This window comes from Pseudorasbora parva, chromosome 18 (genome assembly GCF_024679245.1).
Source record: "Pseudorasbora parva isolate DD20220531a chromosome 18, ASM2467924v1, whole genome shotgun sequence".
NCBI lineage: Eukaryota > Metazoa > Chordata > Actinopteri > Cypriniformes > Gobionidae > Pseudorasbora > Pseudorasbora parva.
The window spans coordinates 3,340,650-3,361,399 of record NC_090189.1 but is presented as its reverse complement, the minus strand read 5'-3'; the positions used below and the strand labels follow the sequence as shown (position 1 = coordinate 3,361,399).

At 39.0% G+C, this 20,750-nt stretch overlaps 1 protein-coding gene across 1 annotated transcript; it reads left to right on the top strand.

Moving 5' to 3' along the window:
* The first annotated feature begins 115 nt into the window (after positions 1–115).
* Positions 116–20,255, top strand: fech (ferrochelatase). The gene is made up of 11 exons (XM_067424449.1): positions 116–334; positions 2,234–2,348; positions 6,941–7,060; positions 7,141–7,289; positions 14,568–14,702; positions 16,319–16,425; positions 16,534–16,632; positions 17,343–17,450; positions 18,158–18,322; positions 18,760–18,819; positions 19,804–20,255. The coding sequence occupies exons 1-11, from the start codon at positions 295–297 to the stop codon at positions 19,936–19,938; spliced, it is 1,233 nt and encodes a 410-aa protein (XP_067280550.1). The 5' UTR covers positions 116–294; the 3' UTR covers positions 19,939–20,255.
* The last annotated feature ends 495 nt before the right edge of the window (positions 20,256–20,750 follow it).

Sequence of the window (20,750 nt, the reverse complement as noted above, 5' to 3'; positions counted from 1 at the left end):
TAGGGGTGGAACGCTTTCCGAGCGCTAGATTACCCCCTTGCTAATTTTGCACGCGCTAACATCGCGGCGTCACTCCTGCGTGATGACGTACGTGAGGGTGTGTGCGCGGGGGCGGGGCCAGCAGTGCACGTCATGACGCTCTGATAACAGTGACACCGATCCGCAGCTCTATATATCGGAATTTCAGCGCTTTCGAGACAGAAGAGAGACCGGAGAGCCTGTTAAATCTCCGGTGTAAACACTTCTCCGCTTCTTTCCGTCGGGACACGAGCAGACTTCACACCCGAGCGGGAGATGATGGCGGTTAGGGGAGGCGCGTGCCGGCTGATGCAGCGTAAGTGTGTTTATGAGTCTAAACACACACATGGCGTTCATTCATTGAGATGGTTGTGTAATCGTGTGTGTGATTAACCGTGCGGAATGAGCGGTGTGTGTGTGTCAGCTCAGCTCATGAAGGTTAAAGTGTCTAAAGGACTTTCCTCCCGTAGTTCCTCACATCTCTGTGAGGTGTTTTCATTTATGTATTAATGTATTAATGCTTAATGAGTGCACGGGGTTTGCACGCGAGAGTCGTCAACATAAAGCAGGAGTTAAAGTTTCTGTGGCGTTAAACGTCATGTTACACAACACGCGCTTTCACAACTTGCGTAACTGCGTCACCAGCGCCTCCCGGCGGCCGCGCGCGCCACTGCAGCCTCTCATGCGTTTATTCATCAAACAATGCCACTGCTATTGTGTTCAGGCTTAAAAAACTATACAGACCAAGTAATGTGTCGTATTATATGGTGGTGTTAATATTGAAATGCTGTTAAAATAATGTGTAATGAATGTAATAATATACATTCAATAAAAAAATAACAGTGCAAGAAATTAGAAACTGTGCATAGACAATAGACTTATAAAACAACATAAAGCTGATGCAAGTGTGTAAACAGTGTATTAATGCATAATTTATGTATAAAATAAGTTATGTAATCAAATAATTTTTTGCATAATTGGCATTAAGAATAGTGTGTGTCTATATATATATATATATATATATATATATATATATAGTATATATATGTATGTGTGTATGTATGTATGTGTGTGTATATATATGTATATGTAAACACAATTTTTAATGACAATTATGCAAAAATTATTTGATTACATAACTTATGTATGTATGTGTATATATATATATATATATATATATATAACATGCATACATGCATAAATTTAATTAGCAAAACAGTTTAATATGCATTTGTTTAAAAAACAACAACAAAAATAATAATAATTATTAGTATTAATATAGCACACTAAAATCAGTCCTTTCAAATAATTTAGTGTATTGTTTTATCTTGTCCGTTTATTTATTTTCACGTTTATTTCTGATGTTTCAAGTCTTCATAAATAAAAATGTACATATGCAAAATATATTTCTTTTTATATTTTTCCCTCCACATACATTTTTCAGCAAAACTGTTTAATGTGCATTTGTTTAAAATAATAATATTAATACCATTCAGGCCTAAATATAACAAAAAAAATGAACTGTATTGTTTTATGAAGTCCTATATTAATTTATTTATTGTCATATTATTAATGCATTTATTCGAGCAGTTTCTAACCTTCATAAATAAAAATCTACTTTATGCAAAATATATTCATTTATATATATATATATATATTCATAATATTTATGCCGTTGTGAGCCTTCATAATTTAAAGAAAAGTCTGAAATGACACACTAAAAGACTATTAATGCTGTGTCTGTTTTAAATAAAGTATAAACGCTGCTTTTAATTAATCAAATGAAATGCAGACTCGTAATCATTGTGTATTTATTGTATATTTATTTGTATATTTTCCTCCATATGTTTGATGCATAACTTTTTAATGTGCATTTGTTGTTAAAAAAAAATGCAAAATATAAAATCAGGCCTAAATATGAAATTAAAAAAAATCACTATTGTTTTATTTATTTTCATATTATTTATGTGATTAATTATGCAGTTTTGAGCCTTTATAAATCAAACAATACATTTCACACTAAAAAAGAAAATGAATGCTGCGTCTATTTTAAATGAGCTATAAAATGAGCTCACTCATAATCATGATGTAGTTTTGATGATATACTGATATTGGGGTGATTTGGTTTTGTGCACAATGCAAAAATGAATTCATTTACTTCATGCAAAATGTATATTTTTATTTTCCCGCCATAAATTTGCTGTGTGTGTGTCAGTGGTCAGATGCAGTCCCTCCGTGAGTCTGTGCACGAGTGTGTTCCTCAGACGACGCTCGACGGCCACAGCGGCTGCGTTTGCCAGCTCACCCACTCCAGAGACTCAAGAGAACAGGTACAGTTAAACACTCAATGCCTGCTGGGAACTCACACACACATCCTCAAACACACACACCGTGTTGTTCTGTGGAAAACCCTCGATTACTGATGCACCAAAGTCTCTTCCCTTGAATCACATAAATTCTACACCATTACATTTCATATTTTATGACATCTGACAACAACTGTCTTGTAAAAGTTGTTTCTAAATGCTCAAATCATGACAAAAAACAGCATTTTCCAGCTTTTGGTGGACAGAACTGTTAAAGCAGCACTAGGTAACTTTTCAACCTTCATAATATATTTTTTAAGACTCTTGTGATGATAAATCGACTAACAATAGGTTGAATGACACGTCTGCCATAGCCTGATGGGGTCTGTATCGTTTTTAATCGTACTTTTAAACTTCGGGTTTCGGGTAGTAACACGAGAACAAAAAGAACTACAAAATTCGACTGCTTTACGGCATATACGTCACTTCCACCAACACACACACTTCCTTAAATTCGGACGTGTGCGAAGCAGCACAGACAAATAAGAAAGAAAAGGTTTAGTTGGAGGAAAGCAATAAGAGGAAACGAAAAAGTGATGTGATTAAAGGCAGGACGAGGATCAACATGTGACCAGCGTTTGCTCGTCGGCGTGAGCTGAAGGAGGCGTGCCCGACCGATGCTGTCCTGCTTGTTACGGTGAGCTACCACTCAAACATTGACCTGAAGCATCATATAGATTCTGGAAAACGCTAACCAATAGACTACTATAATGACGCTGGCTTGTAAACGTGAGCGTCGTGATTATTTGGCGTTTGAAAAAAATAAAACCCATGAAATTATATTCATATGACATGCTGAAGCACATGCTACTGACTGTAACGTTACCTGGGATGAAGACATTTCCCACGCGCCGCCAGAAGAACACCTGCATGTGAACTCCTCCTGCAGTGTTCAGGGGAACTGTTAGTGCTGCACCGACCCGCGGGACGCTTTTATGAAGTTATTTGGCCCGCCCCGCACCACTGTATATATTTTTACAACCCGCCGCGCACCCGCGACCATTAAATTGACATACGGGGTCGCGGGTTATGAGACGACCCGCGCATCACTAGTTCAGGGCTATCAGGGCTGTCATGTCAACAAATGCACGCGCGATGGCATCCCCTGATGTAGGATGACAGCTCTTACGACAGTAGTGGAGGACATTATTTTTTCCAAACTGTAGGGGGACCCCGAGAGCAAAAGTAGCCAAGTGCTGCTTTAAAGCCGCTTTAACGTATTCTCGTTAGTTTGTTGTTATTGTTTACTAAAAATATTAAAAATCAAGGTAACACTTTAAAATAAGCTCCCGTTAGTTCTGCAATGAGCCATGCATGTTACAGTATTTATGAATCTTTGTTAATGTTAGTTAATAAAACCATAACTTCATAGTTCAGGTCTATTTAATAATATTACTTTTGATTTTAATAATATATTAGTAAATGTTGAAACTAATATTAACTAAGATGCTTTAGAAGGGACTGTTCATTTTAACAAATTTAAAGTATCAAACAAATGAAAGTTTTAAGTTACTAAAGCCCCTTTCACACTGCGATTCCGGCAAATACACGGATAATGCCACCCGGCATTTGTTCCCGGGCCGCTAGATTTGGTCCATTCACACTGCCAGCGAAATGCTGTAATATGTGCGCTTTCACACTAGGGCTGAAACGATTCATCGAGTAACTCGAGTTAATCGAATCAAAAAAATCCTCGAGGCAAAATCATCTGCCTCGACGCTTCGCTTAGTCCATTTAACTACACACAGATATTGCAGAAAGACATTTTTTGTGTAAGGACTCGGAGTATGAGCGGATTGCGGTTATATCCGCGGTTCAGGTGCGTAAACATCCCAAACATTGCAGGTGGATGAGAGAAATCGTTAATATGTTGATTTTAATAAAGACGCGGAACTCTCATATCACGCTAAAACGCAATGAATGCGCGTCGTTCTTTAACTTTCGTTTTCAGCTCATGTCGAGATCAAAGACCGCAATGCGCGAGAGAGAGAGCGGGCGGGCATCATGACTGGTAATATCATTTAATATCGCTGTTTTTAAATGAAGACAACTGTGTGTTGAGCTTCAGGATGCGATGCTGAACATTTAAGTTTCATTTGCTGCAGTTCACGCGTCAGCTGAGGAGATACGAGCAACTCCAAACGCATGAACTCGATGGAGTTTGCAGCTTTGCACATGGATCACCGTCATTGTGATGTGTGTGAAATCTTTAATGAGACTTGATATATCCTACTTGATAATATCTTCGAAATGCACCATTAGATATTCTCAATACTAGGCGCAACAAACATAAGAACAAGCTGTAATGTGCACGCACGCGTGTTTGTGATGAGCAGCGCTCGTGCTTTCAGAGCTCAGAGCTGCGTGCTTTCATTGATTTGTGTAATTTAAATATCACACTTTAATTATATTTATAGCTACTAACTTAAAACAAGCTGTGTTACAATGATGAATGATTAGCTCTAAAGATGAGCATGTGTGATGTACTTTAACTGAATTAAACATATCTCGCGTTTGATCACGTTCTAGCGGTTATTCCTATAACACTGAGGATTTGAAGTTGTGACTTGCGGGTGGATGGTTTGCTTCTAACAGCTGATTCGGTGACGATAGAGCTGATCCGCACATCTCTTGTTCCAGGTTAACCTGTCCAATATGTTTTGCTTCAGTAAAGGAGTAAATAAGACAGTAAATGCTTATGTCATGCCTGAGCTGAAGCTGAAACATGAAAGTTAAGTTGCACAACATAAATACAATGTTTAGTTATTTATATTATTTATTGAATATTTATAGAATATTAGAATATTTATATTATATAGAATTTATAGAAAATTTATATTATTTATATTGGCATTATTGTTATTTATATTACTACTATTTAGATTTATTGGTTGTAGGTTTAGTTTTAGATTGAACTATGTTTACCTTTTTAAAGTAATTTGAAATAGATTTTTATTTAATAAATGGCAATTGTATGCATTAAAATTTAGTTTCACAGTCATTAATATATGCAATTTCAGCAATAAAACTACATTTTTCTAAAAAGAAAACAAATTAGATGTTAATTTTAAGATACCCGTCTTATTGTCTCTTATTGCTCTTTAATAAAGGAAAAGTAATTATTATCCGATTAATCGATAGATTAAGTGGTAGATTAATCGATTACAAAAAGAATCGATAGCTGCAGCTCTATTTCACACTCAACGCTTAACGTTCCCGGATCGAGTTGACACGTGACATCCGGATGTGACGTATAACGGCGAGCGATCTCGGGGCGGCAGTGGCTCAGTGGTTCATGTAGGTTGTCTACAAACCAGAAGGTTGGTGGTTCAATCCCCGGTTACACCTGACCAAGTGTCGAGGTGTCCATGAGCAAGACACCTAACCCCAGCTGCTCCCGACGAGCTGGATGGCGCCTTGGCTGACATCGCCGTCGGTGTATGAATGGGTGAATGTGAGGCAAAAATGTAAAGCGCTTTGGATAAAAGAGCTATATAAATGCAGTCCATTTACCATTTGCCATACCACCTCAGCGCGGATAGTAAGGAGCTCCGTGGTCTCGACTTGTGTCCAGTTTGCGCACATTTCTGCTTGTTTAATTTTAGTTTCTTTTGTATACGGAAACTCTCTGCGTTTAAAACACCGACGAGCTCTACTGGCACTGCAGGGTTGTGTTATTGAAAAAACAAGCTGTAGGAGTCGCACGATAACTACGTACACGTTGCATCATTAGTTTTGGCTTTTGTTCACACAGCGCTCGTCCCGGGTCGAATCCCGCAATGTTACTAGGTCCCAACAATAAACAATAAATATGTTTGATTATGTTTACAGTGTGCAATATAACATGTTTCATTCCTGTTTCGCGTGCAAAAACACTGTATTTTTCCCACAATTGACTTATCTGTACAGCGCTGTTTCCTCTGTACTAAAAACGGCCTGATGATTTCCTTAACACGTAACGAGTTCTGATTGGGCCAGCGCTTCCCGTGTTGTGATTGGACAGCAGCTTAGCGCACTTTGCCCGGAAAGGTCCCACCTCTTACCGTAACGGGGAGATGCCAGCGCTGAATGCGGCTCTTCTCCACGTGGGAGAGCAACGAGACCACGCCCCCTATTTTGCGTGTTCTTGTGGGCGGAGCTTTAGTCAACAAACGGTTCTAGTGACGTCATCACAGCAGGAAGTGCAGCGGTGTAGTCCAAACCGGCCGCTCGCTGTCGGCTTTGAAAGGGAACTTCTGTTAAATAAAATATCTCGCTTGGCATTGAACTTTGAGCTTTATAATTTTACAGGTATTATTTATGCTCCAACAGCAACATTACACACTAACTAAAGTTTGAAAGATGGGATCACGAAGAACGGGACCTTTAAATCTGCAGTGTGTAGTATTTATGAGGATGACAAATATGCAATATAATATCCATATAGCATATAATATCCTCAAAGTTTCCAGAAAAAAATTATACTCCAGTAAAGTACAGACACTCAAAAAAGTGTGCTTAAGTACAGGACTCGAGTAAATGCACTTAGTTACTGTCCATCTCTGTTTAATCTGCAGAAAACCCAAAACAGGGATCCTGATGTTGAACATGGGCGGCCCGGAGAAACTCGAAGATGTGCATGATTTTCTCTTGCGGCTCTTCATGGACACAGACCTCATTCAACTTCCTGTGCAAAAGTAAGAATTCCTGAAGTGACTGAAAAAAATTGTTGAAGGGAAAAGTGTTCTCAAATATGTCTGTTTTGCATGTGTCGCAGTAAACTCGGCCCTTTCATTGCCAAAAGACGCACACCAAAGATCCAAGAGCAGTACAGCAAGATCGGAGGAGGCTCTCCTATCAAAGCCTGGACCACCATGCAGGGGGAAGGAATGGTCAAACTGCTGGACGAGATGTGTCCAGAGACGGGTGAGAGCGCAGAAATGTGGCCCACGTACACTAATAAAGTGTACGCGGACGCTTAAAGAGATCCCCCAAATATCCTCAAGCCAGGGGAGTAATTTTCATCTAACATTGGGGGGGACAATAAACATAAAAATTCTCAAAAACAGTTTTTTAAGGGGACAGAAATAATACAGCCAAAATCATACTTTATTTGGCGTTTTGGTGCACTGAAGAATTCTCCAATGTCTGTTTTTCTTTTCTCTGTTTATCTGACCAACAGCACAAAGCGATAGTTGTTTAAATATAAGTAAGGTTCACCACGCAGTCATAATACACTGCAAAAAATGCTTTTCTTACTTAGTATTTTTGTCTACTTTCTAGTCTAAATATCTAAAAATTCTTAGATTAAGCTAGCCTAGAAATCTAGACGCACCCTAGCGGCAGCAAATTTAATCTGCCCGCAAGTGTCGTCTAGCAACTCTCAATACCCTTATGAGTTGTGTTCGCCAAACTCTTGCCGGACCAATCACATCGTGTATAGAGTCGGAGGGCGGGGCCATAATGACGACGGCCGAGTTGCGTTTGCGTGCTTCTAGTAAACACAGAAACTGGCGAACGGCGGCGGTCGTATTGCAAGCGCGTATTGAACCGTGAATGCTGTACTGAACGGTTAAATATTATACTATTTATATATAATATAATATAATATAATATATAGAGTATTGTGACATCCCTAGTGTCCATAGATCACGTGTTGATGCTTTCACCCCGAAATTAGGCCCGTAGTGACCTTCCAGATCTGGAGCAGGCGCCAGCTTATCTCTTAGTATGTCCATACTCAAAGCAGAATACTGCGCACACAGATACACAGCCTCTTCAAGGTTGGAGCTGATTAAGCTCCAGTTCTGACCCAAAACACACTGATAGCATGTGCTTTCTCTCAGTGAGAGGTACAGACAATAGCACAGGCAATATTCATCTTGACTATTTAGTGTTTCAGGAAATGTAAAGTATAATAAATTAAATGAAAAACAAATCCATATTTCATATCTGGAAGCCGGGCTAAGTGAGCAAACACTGTTCCTGCGCTCCTGACATGTTAGGGGTGTGTGATACCTTCAAAATCCACACAATAAATGGCTAATTGGACTTAAGCCACGATTGATTTGTCAAAAGCCCCGAATCTTTTAGTTGAAAAAAACAAAATTCCTTAAACGTTGTTTAATTTCCTCTCAGTCTTTCAGACTGGAGCGGCAAAAAATGAAACAAAAGCTCCTTTACCGTGTGTGTGGCAGTCGCACATCAATCAGTTTGTTTGCCAATGCCAACTGCCAATAAAAACTAATGAAGAAGAATATACATCTTCTTCTTCGTCGTTGTCATCAGGGATTGGCGGGCTTTTGTATTTCACCGGCGTCGTAGTTAACTATAGTTAACATGGACATTACACATTTTTTAAAAAGGAACACTAAACCTCACCGGCCAGAGAGAGATTCTGCGTCAGACGAAAGTGTTACAGGTTTGTGAATCCGCTGTTGTAACACTTGAGTTACATGACTGTATTGCTGGCCTGCTAGCGAGTTAACGTTAGGTGTTACTTATTAAGGCGAGACACGACAGGTGAAAACATAGTCAATTTTGAGATTTTGGGCCAGTTTACTGCCTTAACTTGTAAGCTTTCATGTCAAAATAAAAAAAAGGCAACATTACACATTTAAGGTGGTTATTTCATCACTGTACGCCTTTAGATTTCTACCTGAAATCATCCAAAGTTATTCTAACGTGAGTTCCCGTGCCGTCTCCATTCACAGAAACATGTCAATAGTCAGATAATGGTTGCCTTTTTTTATTTGCCAGCGGTGAAAATGAGTCATCCTTAACATTTTTGGTGTTTTTGATTCACTACAGCTGGAGAACAGTTAAATACAAAACAGGTTGTAGGCTCTACTGGGTGATTTTTTTTCTTTTAGTAACTTATTAGGCATTCTATTATCTCAAACAGCCTGAAAAATAGTGCATTTAGCTGATGTATATGGGGAAAAAATCTCCCCGGGGGAGTATGCCCCCGGACCCCCCTAGGTTTGGGCCAAGCCCCGAATGTTTACATCGTCTGGCTCCGCCCCTGTCCAGAAGGGAATAAAAACATCATCAGAGTAGTCCATATGAGACATCAGTGGGTTAATTAGAGTCTCTTGAAGCATCGGAAATACACTTTGGTCCAAAAATAACAAAAACTACGATTTTATTCAGCATTGTCTTCCCTTCCGCGTTCCTCAAATAAATAATCAAGCGGTCATGATTTAAGATTCGAATCGCGTGTCAAACTGGCAAACTGCGGAAATCATGAATCGATTCTCTGATTCATAACCGTTTGAATCTTTATTTGAGGATTGAACACAAACGCGGAAGAGAACACAATGCTGAATAAAGTCGTAGTTTTTGTTATTTTTGGACCCAAATGTATTTCCGATGCTTCAAAAGACTAATTAACCCACTGATGTCTCATATGGACTACTCTGATGATGTTTTTATTCCCTTCTGGACATGGACAGTATAGTGTGCATATACTTACATTCAAAGGACAGAAAGCCCTCGGACTAAATCTAAAATATCTTAAACTGTGTGTGAAGATGAACGGAGGTCTTATGGGTGTGGAACGACATTAGGGGGAGGAGTTAATAAAAGAAATTTCCTTTTTGGGTGAACTAACCCTTTAAGGATTTGATTATGACTTTAGTTAGGGTATTGTGGGTGATGAAATTATGGGATGATTTTCATTCATGTCTGAATGTCATTTACATTAGTATATGTAAAAAAAAAGTTAATGTAGGGACAAAAAGATTAAATTAAATTCATGCATACAATTTTTTTTATTATTTTAACTATTTATTTAAATAAAAAGTTAATGAAATATGTTACAATAAGTTATAGATTTACATAAATAATAAAAATAAATGTTTTTAAAAATTACATTCACATAAATAAAAAAGTTATAATAAATCTTACAGTACAGTCATATAGTCACAATGTAATACACTCTTAAACATAAAGGTTTCAAAATTTAATATTTCAAAGTGATGTGATAGAAGAATAATTTGTGATTCCTTAAAGTAAAGAATAATAGTTAAAAGAACCATTTTTTTTCTTGGTTATAAGAACATTTTGGTGATCTAATAAAAAATAAAAGTTTCTGTGGATGTTAAAAGTTCTTCATAAACACCAGAACCTTTATTTTTTAGAGTGCAATACCAACTTATGAACTGTCTTTATAAATTAAGACATAGCTTCCATTAGTGAGGTCTGTGGTGTATAAAATAGTGCAAATATCAAAGGAAGGTTCGAGGTTGAAATTCAATCGCTCATGCTGACAAGCATTTCATCGAGGCGGAGTCTGATGGGGTTGATTGTCGTTTGTAACGGCTCATAAAATAATCCGAGCCAAACAGACAAACTGCCATCTTTGTTGAAACGATAGGCAGGCAGTGCTGAGTGCTGATAAAGGTGTGTGTGTGTGTGTGTGTGTGTGTGTGTGTGTGTGTGTGTGTGTGTGTGTGTGTGTGTGTGTGTGTGTGTGTGTGTGTGTGTGTGTGTGTGTGTGTGTGTGTGTGTGTGTGTGAGAGAGAGATAGATGAACTTCAGAGGAGTGTTTCACACACCCCTGTGACCCTCACACACACACACCTCTGATAAACTCATGAATGACTTTAGTGGGACTTCCTGCTTGAACAGCGGCACATTCCTCTTTTCATAAGGTTGGCATTGTTTCATTAACGGACAAGATTTAATTGTGATCCACACATATAAATAAATATGTATGTTATTATATATGAGGAAAATAAATCAGTCTGGTCATATCAACAATAAAAACAAAAAACAACAACTGTGCAGTGTAAACCAATAGAGTAGCCAGGGGCATAAATCGCGGGAGGACCCCTCTAAAAACCATGCTGAGTATTGTAATTAATATAATTATATATATATATACTTAAAATAAATGTGTAAGTAGTAAAACAATACTAATGCAAACGGGACAAAAAAAATATTTTTAAGTTTAGAAACATTTCATTCTTCTCGAGAGCAAACCATAGAGACTGACAGACATGATCATCACAGAAGATTTGGCTTCAAAGCGAAATGTACAAGCGCCTAAGGGAGTGTGTCATTGCACTGTTTTCTTGCTGTGTTTTTCATTAAGAATAATAGGCTAATAAACCCGAGGTTTATTAGCCTACCCGCTAATAAAAATTCAAGCAACCCGCCCCCTCTGTGCTGCCGCAGTGCCGTTTCTAGTAGGCAAATATGCCTATGTAGGCCTAATTAATGAACAAGACATATTAACAAAGCCGTTTTCATCAGATTAGGCAGAAGATTAATAATGATTGTGTATATTTTGTAAATTAATATCATTCCATTTGTAACCTTCAGTAAATAAAAAAAAAACTCATCTTTTTTTCAGCCTGTATTGGGCATAAGATTAGTAATGAATGTGAGCATATTGTGAAATAATTTAATAAACTTAAAACTTTAATAAACAGTAAAATAATGTGTCTAAGAAAATTATTAATAAAACATATAAATATCAGTATGTTAATATGTAAACCATATGTTTACTTTCTTTACTGACGATTATGACGGGAAGAAACAGGGCAAGATAAAAAAAAACAGATGTGCAGATAAGAGACAAATAATCTGCCCATTGCTTCCCGGTTTTCAAGCAATTGTTGTCTAATTTTTTGGCCTTCAGAACATCTTAAAATGCACATATGTAGATCATAGAAATATACATTTTCTCGGGGGAGCATGCCCCCCAACCTCCCTAACATTTGTGATCTCACTGATTATAAACCTGGCGACATTATTGGATTAATGCATGCAAACCGACAAATACGTGTTTTTTGTGTTGCAGATATCCTAACAAGTACAATTTTGGCTGTATTATTTCCCCTTCAAAAATTGCTCTTGAGAAATGTTATGTTTATTGTCCCCCCCCCCCCCCCCCCCCCAAGTCTTAGAGGAAATTTACGCCCCTGAGAGTAGCAATCAACAAATGTACAATAGTGAATTGATCTTCCAAATAATAATAATAATACTTAAGCATGTGGAAATATGCCAGTATCTGTGTTAGGATTTGCTTCTGAGCATTAAATATGAAGTATTTACAACAAAATGCTTGAATTTCCCTCCAAACATGTTTTCAATTTAATGATCAAATAATATTAACTAAAAAATTAACTCTCAATTTATAGTAAAATGTTGGAATGGCATAATAATAATAATAATAATATATATATATATATATATATATATATATATATATATATATATATATATATATATATATATATATATATATACATACATATATATACATTTATAAATTATAATATCTAGCTAATATCAACAAAAGAGATGAGAAATCATTGTGCAAATCAGGATTATTATCATTAACTAAAACTATTAAAACATTTGTTAATTGAAATCTAGAATAGTATATAAACAGTGGTGGAGGAAGTACTGAATCTCAGTACTTAAGTAAAGTACAAGTAACCAGAAATATATTTACTTTAGTAAAAGTAGAAGTACTACAACGACAACCCTACTTAAGTAAAAAGTACCTGATTTTAAATGTTGTAAAAGTATTAAAAGTAAAAGTACTTGCATAAAAATGTATTCTCTTAATGTCTAATTCTAATAATTAAAAAGAAGAAAACAGTATGAGCGGGGGCATTTTAATTTGGTTAGTTTTGGGTAATGTAATTGTTCATCTGTTGCCTAGTTTACATTCTGACTTACATTTCTGGTTATCTGCAAAGTTAAATGTCATTTTTCTGAAGCAACATTCTCATCAGCTTTGATGTATTTAAATCTTCATATTTATGATATTTTTACCTTTTATAAAGGACATTTTCCCCTAATCTTATTAAATATAGGCTTTGCTTCAGCTTTCCCTTTATATTCTTACATTTGATTAATAAATTAAATTATAATAAGATACAATTGGGTTGTTACCAATCAAATTAAATAATTAACACTGAAAAATTACAACTGCACTAAATAATGCTATGAGATTGTTTAAAAAAGTTAAAGTGAACTAAACCACCAGTAGATGGCGGCAGGTGAATCCTTATGAGAGAGTCATTGAGTCGATTCGTTCAAATGGCTGATTCGTTCATAAATGAGGCAGCCGTTTATGAATAGGGCATTGAATCTTTGATTCAGTAACGCACTGTTGCTGTGCAATACGTTATGGCTCGGGTGTGGAAATCTGATCTTGGAAATATTTTCGCTGCTGAAATAGAACAAAAGCAATAAAGCAATCAATAAAATGTAAGTGACTTGATGTTAATTATTTGTTTATGGAACTGTCAAATGAAATCAGTGTCACATTTTCTGTCGTGATGGTATTCAGGAAAACTACACTCGTTGGTCGTGTCATGTGATGTTTTTTTTAACTGTTATAAAATATAAAAACTAAACATTTTGAATTTTTAATATAGTATGTTACTGAGTTTCTTTGTGTGAGCAGGGCTGATTTGTTTCCATTTCTCCTCGAGAGGCTGCGCGAGCCTCAACAGCGCAACCGTCAATTCATTAACGTTAGCCTATAACGTACATTATATATTACTATCCGGGCAAGCCTTAATCTCGAGCCCTGAAACTGATCAGAAAATGTAACGAAAATGTAACGAAACGTTGTAGAAATGTAGTGGAGTAGAAAGTATAATAATTGCTGCAAAATGTAACGAAGTAAAAGTAAAATGTATGCACTATTTATTCTACTTAAGTAAAGTAGAGATACGTGAAAAATGTACTTAAGTAAAGTAACGAAGTATTTGTACTTCGTTACATTCCACCACTGTATATAAATATTATTCGAAAAGCATAAACTAAACCAAAATTGGAAATAATGCATTGGCAATAAACTGAAGTGAATTCAAATTAAAGCACTAAAATTATTAACTGGAAATAAATAACTAATACTTAAACCTAAATAGCAATATTTAAAAAGCTAAAATAATACAATTATAAAAGCACACAGTGAAATTATTAAAATATTAAACTAAAATGAATATGAAAACTCAAAATAGGTATAATAAATAAAAGTAAAATATAATGGAATAAACGGCAGAATAAACAAAATGTAACAAAAAGCAAAAACAGTAATTAAGCTTAAATGAATAATATAAGATGAAATGTGCCATTAATAATTAATGTGTGTGATAATCAGTGTTAATCATCTGTGTGTGTGTGTGTGTGTGTGTGTGTGTGTGTGTGTGTGTGTGTGTGTGTGTGTGTGTGTAGCTCCACATAAGTTTTATATCGGTTTCCGGTACGTTCATCCTCTGACGGAGGAGGCCATCGAGCAGATGGAGAAAGATGGAGTCCAGAGAGCCGTGGCCTTTACGCAGTACCCACAATACAGCTGCTCCACCACAGGTGAGGCTCGCTTTTCACCTTTAAAAGAATCAGGGCTGGATTTACTAAACAGCAGCATTAGCAATCCCATGCTAGTGGGAAGTTCTGCGGCTGATCTACTGATAATGAGCAAATTAAAGGCACAGTAAGGGATTTCTGAGAAGCGATGTTGACAGTGCATCGGACTGAGCAGCACAACAGACTTATAGCCAATTGGCAGCAGGGGGTGTGTCCACTCATGCTGGGGGCGGAGAGAATGAGCCAGTCAGCATTAGGGGGTGTGTCCACTCATGATGCGGGAGGAGTGAGCCAATCAGCAGTAGGGGGTGTGTCCACTCATGATGGGGGAGATGTGAGCCAATCAGCAGTAGGGGGCGTGTCCACTCATGATGGGGGAGGAGTGAGCCAATCAGCAATAGGGGGTGTGTCCACTCATGATGAGGGAGGAGTGAGCCAATCAGCAGTAGGGGGTGTGTCCACTCATGATGGGGGAGATGTGAGCCAATCAGCAGTAGGGGGTGTGTCCACTCATGATGAGGGAGGAGTGAGCCAATCAGCAGTAGGGGGTGTGTCCACTCATGATGGGGGAGATGTGAGCCAATCAGCAGTAGGGGGTGTGTCCACTCATGATGAGGGAGGAGTGAGCCAATCAGCAGTAGGGGGTGTGTCCACTTATGATAGGGGAGGAGAGAATGAGCCAATCAGTAGGTGGTGGGGGCGTGTCTTTTGAATGAGTTCTGTTGGCAGAGAGCATTATATGCGTTGTGTATGCCCCCTGGCGCCTCGCGTGTTTGAAGGAGCGCTCTGAACACATGAAATTGTAAAAAATAAACAAACTCTGAGCAGAAAAGTGCCCGACATCATCTCTATTTTTCCCCAACGTCCAACTGAATGAACGGAGAGGTGGGCCTTCCATTTGTGTTGACTGTTACCTTGATTAGACTGACAGGACAGCTATTCTTCCGGGAACGAACAGGTCACAATATTCCTAATTTAAATAATTAATATGCAGACTAAAAGGGGCGGGGCCTGGTTGAGTTAATTAGTAGTGTTTTGGTTATGGTAAGGACCGGGATCATTTCCTTAAACATGCTTGACCAATCACAACACTCTGCTCCAGCCGACCAATCAGAGCACAGTGTGCGTTTCAGAGGGAGGGGCTTCATAGAGACAGGAACTAAACAGAGCGTTACTGACAGACTGGGAAGAGAGGAGCTGCAACAATGGAGAACATGAGGAAATAATCAACATTCAAGCAGGAAAACCTGCTCCAGTAGAGAACAAACACACAATCAAGAGTCATAAAGGGCATAATGGTCTCTTTAAATACCCTCCTCCTATAAATGTAGCATCTGAGAGGAAAACACCAACAAATGCACCTTTACAGCGCTAATCTTTCACTGCACGTCTTTAGTTAATCCTGACAGTAGTTTTTAACGCCTGAAGAGGGTTTTCTCTGGTAGTAAATCTGGCCCTTAGTGTTTGAAATTGCCCCTTGTTTTTGTAAAATCATCTGAAGTCGTGTGTGTGTGTGTGTGTGTGTGTGTGTGTGTGTGTGTGTGTGTGTGTGTGTGTGTGTGTGTGTGTGTGTGTGTGTGTGTGTGTGTGTGTGTGTGTGTGTGTGTGTGTGAGATCAGGCAGCAGTCTGAACGCTATATACAGATACTACAATACCCGCGCCGACAGGCCAAAGATGCGCTGGAGTGTGATTGACAGGTGGCCGACACACCCTCTACTGATTGAGGTAACACATGCACACACTCTTCTGAACCCAATTGATTTGAACTGAAATGTCCATTATTATGCCACGTCTCTGGCTGCAATTTAAGAGGATTTCTGTCGTTTCTCTCAGTGTTTTGCTGAACATATCCGTAACGAGCTGGAGAAGTTTCCTTCTGAGAAGAGAGATGATGTGGTGATTCTGTTCTCGGCTCACTCTCTGCCGCTCTCTGTGAGTTACACACACACACACACACACACACACAACGTGTGATGCGCACTCGTGTTGTTTAGTGCAGGGGTTTTCAAACTGGGGTCCGGGGGTCCTCCAGAAGGTTCTATGGGGTCCCCAAAAAATTTCACAGAATAAAAAGACACAAAAAAAGTCTACCAAACATTCTAATGGTTACATTTTCTCTTATTTCTTGCCGAATGCATACCAGAATTACATATCAGGTATAAACATACCGTTTCTAGGATTATATATGTTTGCTCTGTATCTTTCTGGTGAGTTTCTCACACTATAGTCCCCTTTATCCTGCTCATTGGGGTTGTAAGGCGGTATTCTTAACGCAGTAAGTGAGCTGCTTACACACACTTATTGTTAAAGTTGCTTCTACAAATCATTTCTTATTGAAAATGTTCTTCTTAAGTTTGGAAACAAAATGTTGTATTTATAATGACACACTTACTATTATCTAACAGTTTAAATGTTTTTAAATGTTTTTTTCATACATAAAACTATAAAGATGGATTTTAGGAAGGGGGTCCCTCATAAAAGGTTCATTATATTTGGGGGTCCTTGGCATAATAAAGTTTGAAAACCCCTAGTTTAGAGGAAACCGTAATGAAGTGTGTGTGTGTGTGTGTGTGTGTGTGTGTGTGTGTGTGTGTGTGTGTGTGTGTGTGTGTGTGTGTGTGTGTGTGTGTGTGTGTTTTCAGGTGGTGAACAGGGGCGATCCGTACCCACAGGAGGTTGGCGCTACCGTTCAGAGGGTGATGGACCGATTAGGCCACTGTAACCCGTACAGACTCGTCTGGCAGTCAAAGGTTACGATCGCTTCATAAAGCCACATGTCTATCTGTGTTTCCATCCAAAATTATCCAAATCCATCCGAATTTAAATTGGAATGTGGCATAAAAAAACATTTGCTAATAAAGCAGCGTTTCCATCAAACAAAATCGTCACTTCCTGGGAAATTAGCACAAAATATCAGTCATAAACTGTAAGTTTCTCAATCAGGCTCTTTTCCCTCCATCATAAATGAGTTTCTTCTCAGAGCGTCAGGCGAAACGCACACACACACACACATCATCATCATAAATGAGTTGTCTCAGAGCATCAGGCGAAACACACACACACACACACACACACACACATACACACACACATGTGTCATAAATGAGTGTCCTGTAGCTTCAGACCAGCTGATAAACAGAGGCATCTTGTGGTAATTTGCTGTAACTGCACTGAAGCCCATTTCTGCCACATCACAGATAAATCATGCTTCATTATAATGTGCTAATATTTTGACTATGAAGTTGAACTTGAAATTGAGAGAAAGTCGAAATTTACGCAAGTATGTCTTTTTAGATCATAAATTTGGCTTATGCTACTTACTATGTCATAATTTGACTCTTTAAGTCTTTTAAATCTCATAAATGTGGCTTTTTATGTCATAATTCTGATTTGGAAAAGCCTGATTTTTGGTGTGTGCTGTAAGCGGGCTCTGTGTGTCCCTGCTGGGCTCCTGTAGGTGGGGCCGATGCCGTGGCTGGGGCCGCAGACTGATGATGTCATCAAGGGCCTGTGTCAGCGCGGGAAGAAGAACCTCCTGCTGGTGCCGATCGCCTTCACCAGCGATCACATCGAGACTCTGCACGAACTCGACATCGAGTACTCGCAGATCCTCGGGGAAGAGGTGTGTGTGTGTGTGTGTGTGTGTGTGTTTTATAAACCTCAGATTAGCAGCCAGTGGTCCCTACAATGTAAATGGATTTATAAACATACTAAATTATGTTTTTTGGAAAATGTAAAAATGCAGAATCTTTCCTGTGATAGGTAGGTTTAGGGCGTGTGTGTGATGGGTAGGTTTAGGGGCAGGGGCAGTTTGTGTCTGTGATGGGTAGGTTTAGGGGCTGTGTGTGTGTGTGTGTGTGAGTGAGTGAGATGGGTAGGTTTAGGGTGTGTGTGTGCGCGCGCGTGTGTGTGTGTGTGTGTGTGTGTGTGTATGAGATGGGTAGGTTTAGGGGCAGTGTAGGGATAGAATGTACAGTTTGTACAGTGTAAAATGCACTAAGCCTATGGAAAGTCCCCACAATTCACAAAAAAACGCAACATGTTTGTGTGTGTTTTCAGTGTGGAGTGGAGAACATCAGACGAGCAGAATCTCTGAATGGAAATCCACTGTTCTTCAGGGTAAGAGTTCTTCATCATGCGACAGTCTACATTGTGGAAGATGTTGCGAGCCTTAACACACACACACACACACACACACACACTGTCAAAAGTAGTAGCCAAAAGTCAGCTTCCCTGACTAAAATTCACTTCCCTGCATTAACGCTGGGAGTTACAACGGATGTTGCTGTTAGGAAATCATGCAGGTGTGCACTCCAGTGCAACCACACACACACACACACACACACACACACACACACACACACACACACACACACACACACGTTTGTTTCACTATATTATTGAGGATATTACATAGACTTCCATTGATTTTATATCAGGTTAATGATATTTTCTATCCTTAAACCTACCCATCACAGAAACATGAGCAGAACAATAGATCTAAATCCGTCTTTCGGATGAGACGTTAAACCGAGGTCCTGACTCTCTGTGGTCGTTAAAAATCCCAGGATGTCCTTCGATAAAGAGTAGGGGTGTAACCCCGGCATCCTGGCCAAATTTGCCCATTGGCCTCTGTCCATCATGGCCTCCTAATAATCCCCATATAACGATTGGCTTCATCACTCGGTCTCCTCTCCACCAATCAGCTGGTGTGTGTGTGTGTGTGTGTTCTGGCGCAACATGGCTGCCGTTGCATCATCCAGGTGGTGCTGCACATTGGGGGTGGTTCAGGAGATTCCCCCCTTCTATGTAAAGCGATTTGAGTGCCTAGAAAAGCGCTATATAAATGTAACAAATTATTATTGTGATTATTATGAATAAAAACTTGTTTTGGCCGATTTATAAGCCTTTTTAACTAGTGAGGACCAGTCCAATGTCCTCACTAGTGAGTTGTTTTCATATTTTGCTATATAAGTGAGGACATTTGTGCCCTCACAAGTATTGCCATACAAGGAACACACACACACACACACACACACACACACACACACACACACACACACACACACGTTCACACTCTTCATCTCTCTCTCTTTCTCTCAGGCGTTGGCTGATCTGGTTCAGGCCCATCTGAAGACCAACGAGCCGTGTTCCCGGCAGCTCACCCTCCGCTGTCCGCTGTGCATCAACCCCACCTGTGCTCAGACCAAGGCCTTCTTCGCCAGCCAGAAACCCTGACCTCTGACCCCTCGCCAGCCGTGAAGACGGACATTTACCGATGAAGGGCAGGACCGACATGGCGGCTCTAGGTTAGCTTGACCCCGGAGAGGAGAGTGTCGGGAATCTGGAGACGAATAAACATGCAAGATAAACGCACTAATCCCGGCATTCATTACAGCTGAAACCTCTCGCCTTTTTTCTTTCTGTCCAGTTTTTTTCCGTGCATGTGATCATGTCTTCCCCTTTAAAGGAACGCGCCACCCATTTCAGAAAAAGGGCTTATTCAACTTCTCTCCTACATTTAGGTATATGGGCAAATGCATTTTTGTCTCAGTGCATGATTTGTTTTAGTTTGGCAGGGTCGCCGATAGCTTAGCTTAGCACAATGAATGGAATCCTATGTTGCCAGCTAGCATGTCCTGAGTAAAAGTGATAAAAAAAAATAAAGAAAACACCTAATTACTACTTGTGGCCTGCGTATTCACAACGAGTATATTTTCACAACATATCACGGCTCTCATCCTCACGTCCTCCGGCTGTTGAGCGATCGCAATGTGTTGTGATATCTCTGCTTCTCCATAATATAGTCCCAAGTCAATATCTGCCTAGGAAATTGCCTAGTCTTAATCTGCATCGCTATTTGTACTCGTTGTAAATACGCAGGCCACAAGAAGTAATTAGGCGGGGGTTTTTTGATCACTTTTACTCTGGACATGCTAGCTGGCAACATAGGATTCCATTCATTATGCTAAGCTAAGCTAGCGGCGACCCTGCCAAACTAAAATAAAAATGCATTTGCCCACATATCTAAATGTAGGAAAGAAGTTGCC

Excerpts from the sequence above, each read along its gene's own strand:
- fech (XM_067424449.1), top strand. The coding sequence starts at position 295 with ATGATGGCGGTTAGGGGAGGCGCGTGCCGGCTGATGCAGC. Across the intron at positions 335-2,233 it reads CGCGTGCCGGCTGATGCAGC|TGGTCAGATGCAGTCCCTCC; the intron begins GTAAGTGTGTTT and ends TGTGTGTGTCAG. Across the intron at positions 16,633-17,342 it reads CTCACTCTCTGCCGCTCTCT|GTGGTGAACAGGGGCGATCC; the intron begins GTGAGTTACACA and ends GTGTGTTTTCAG.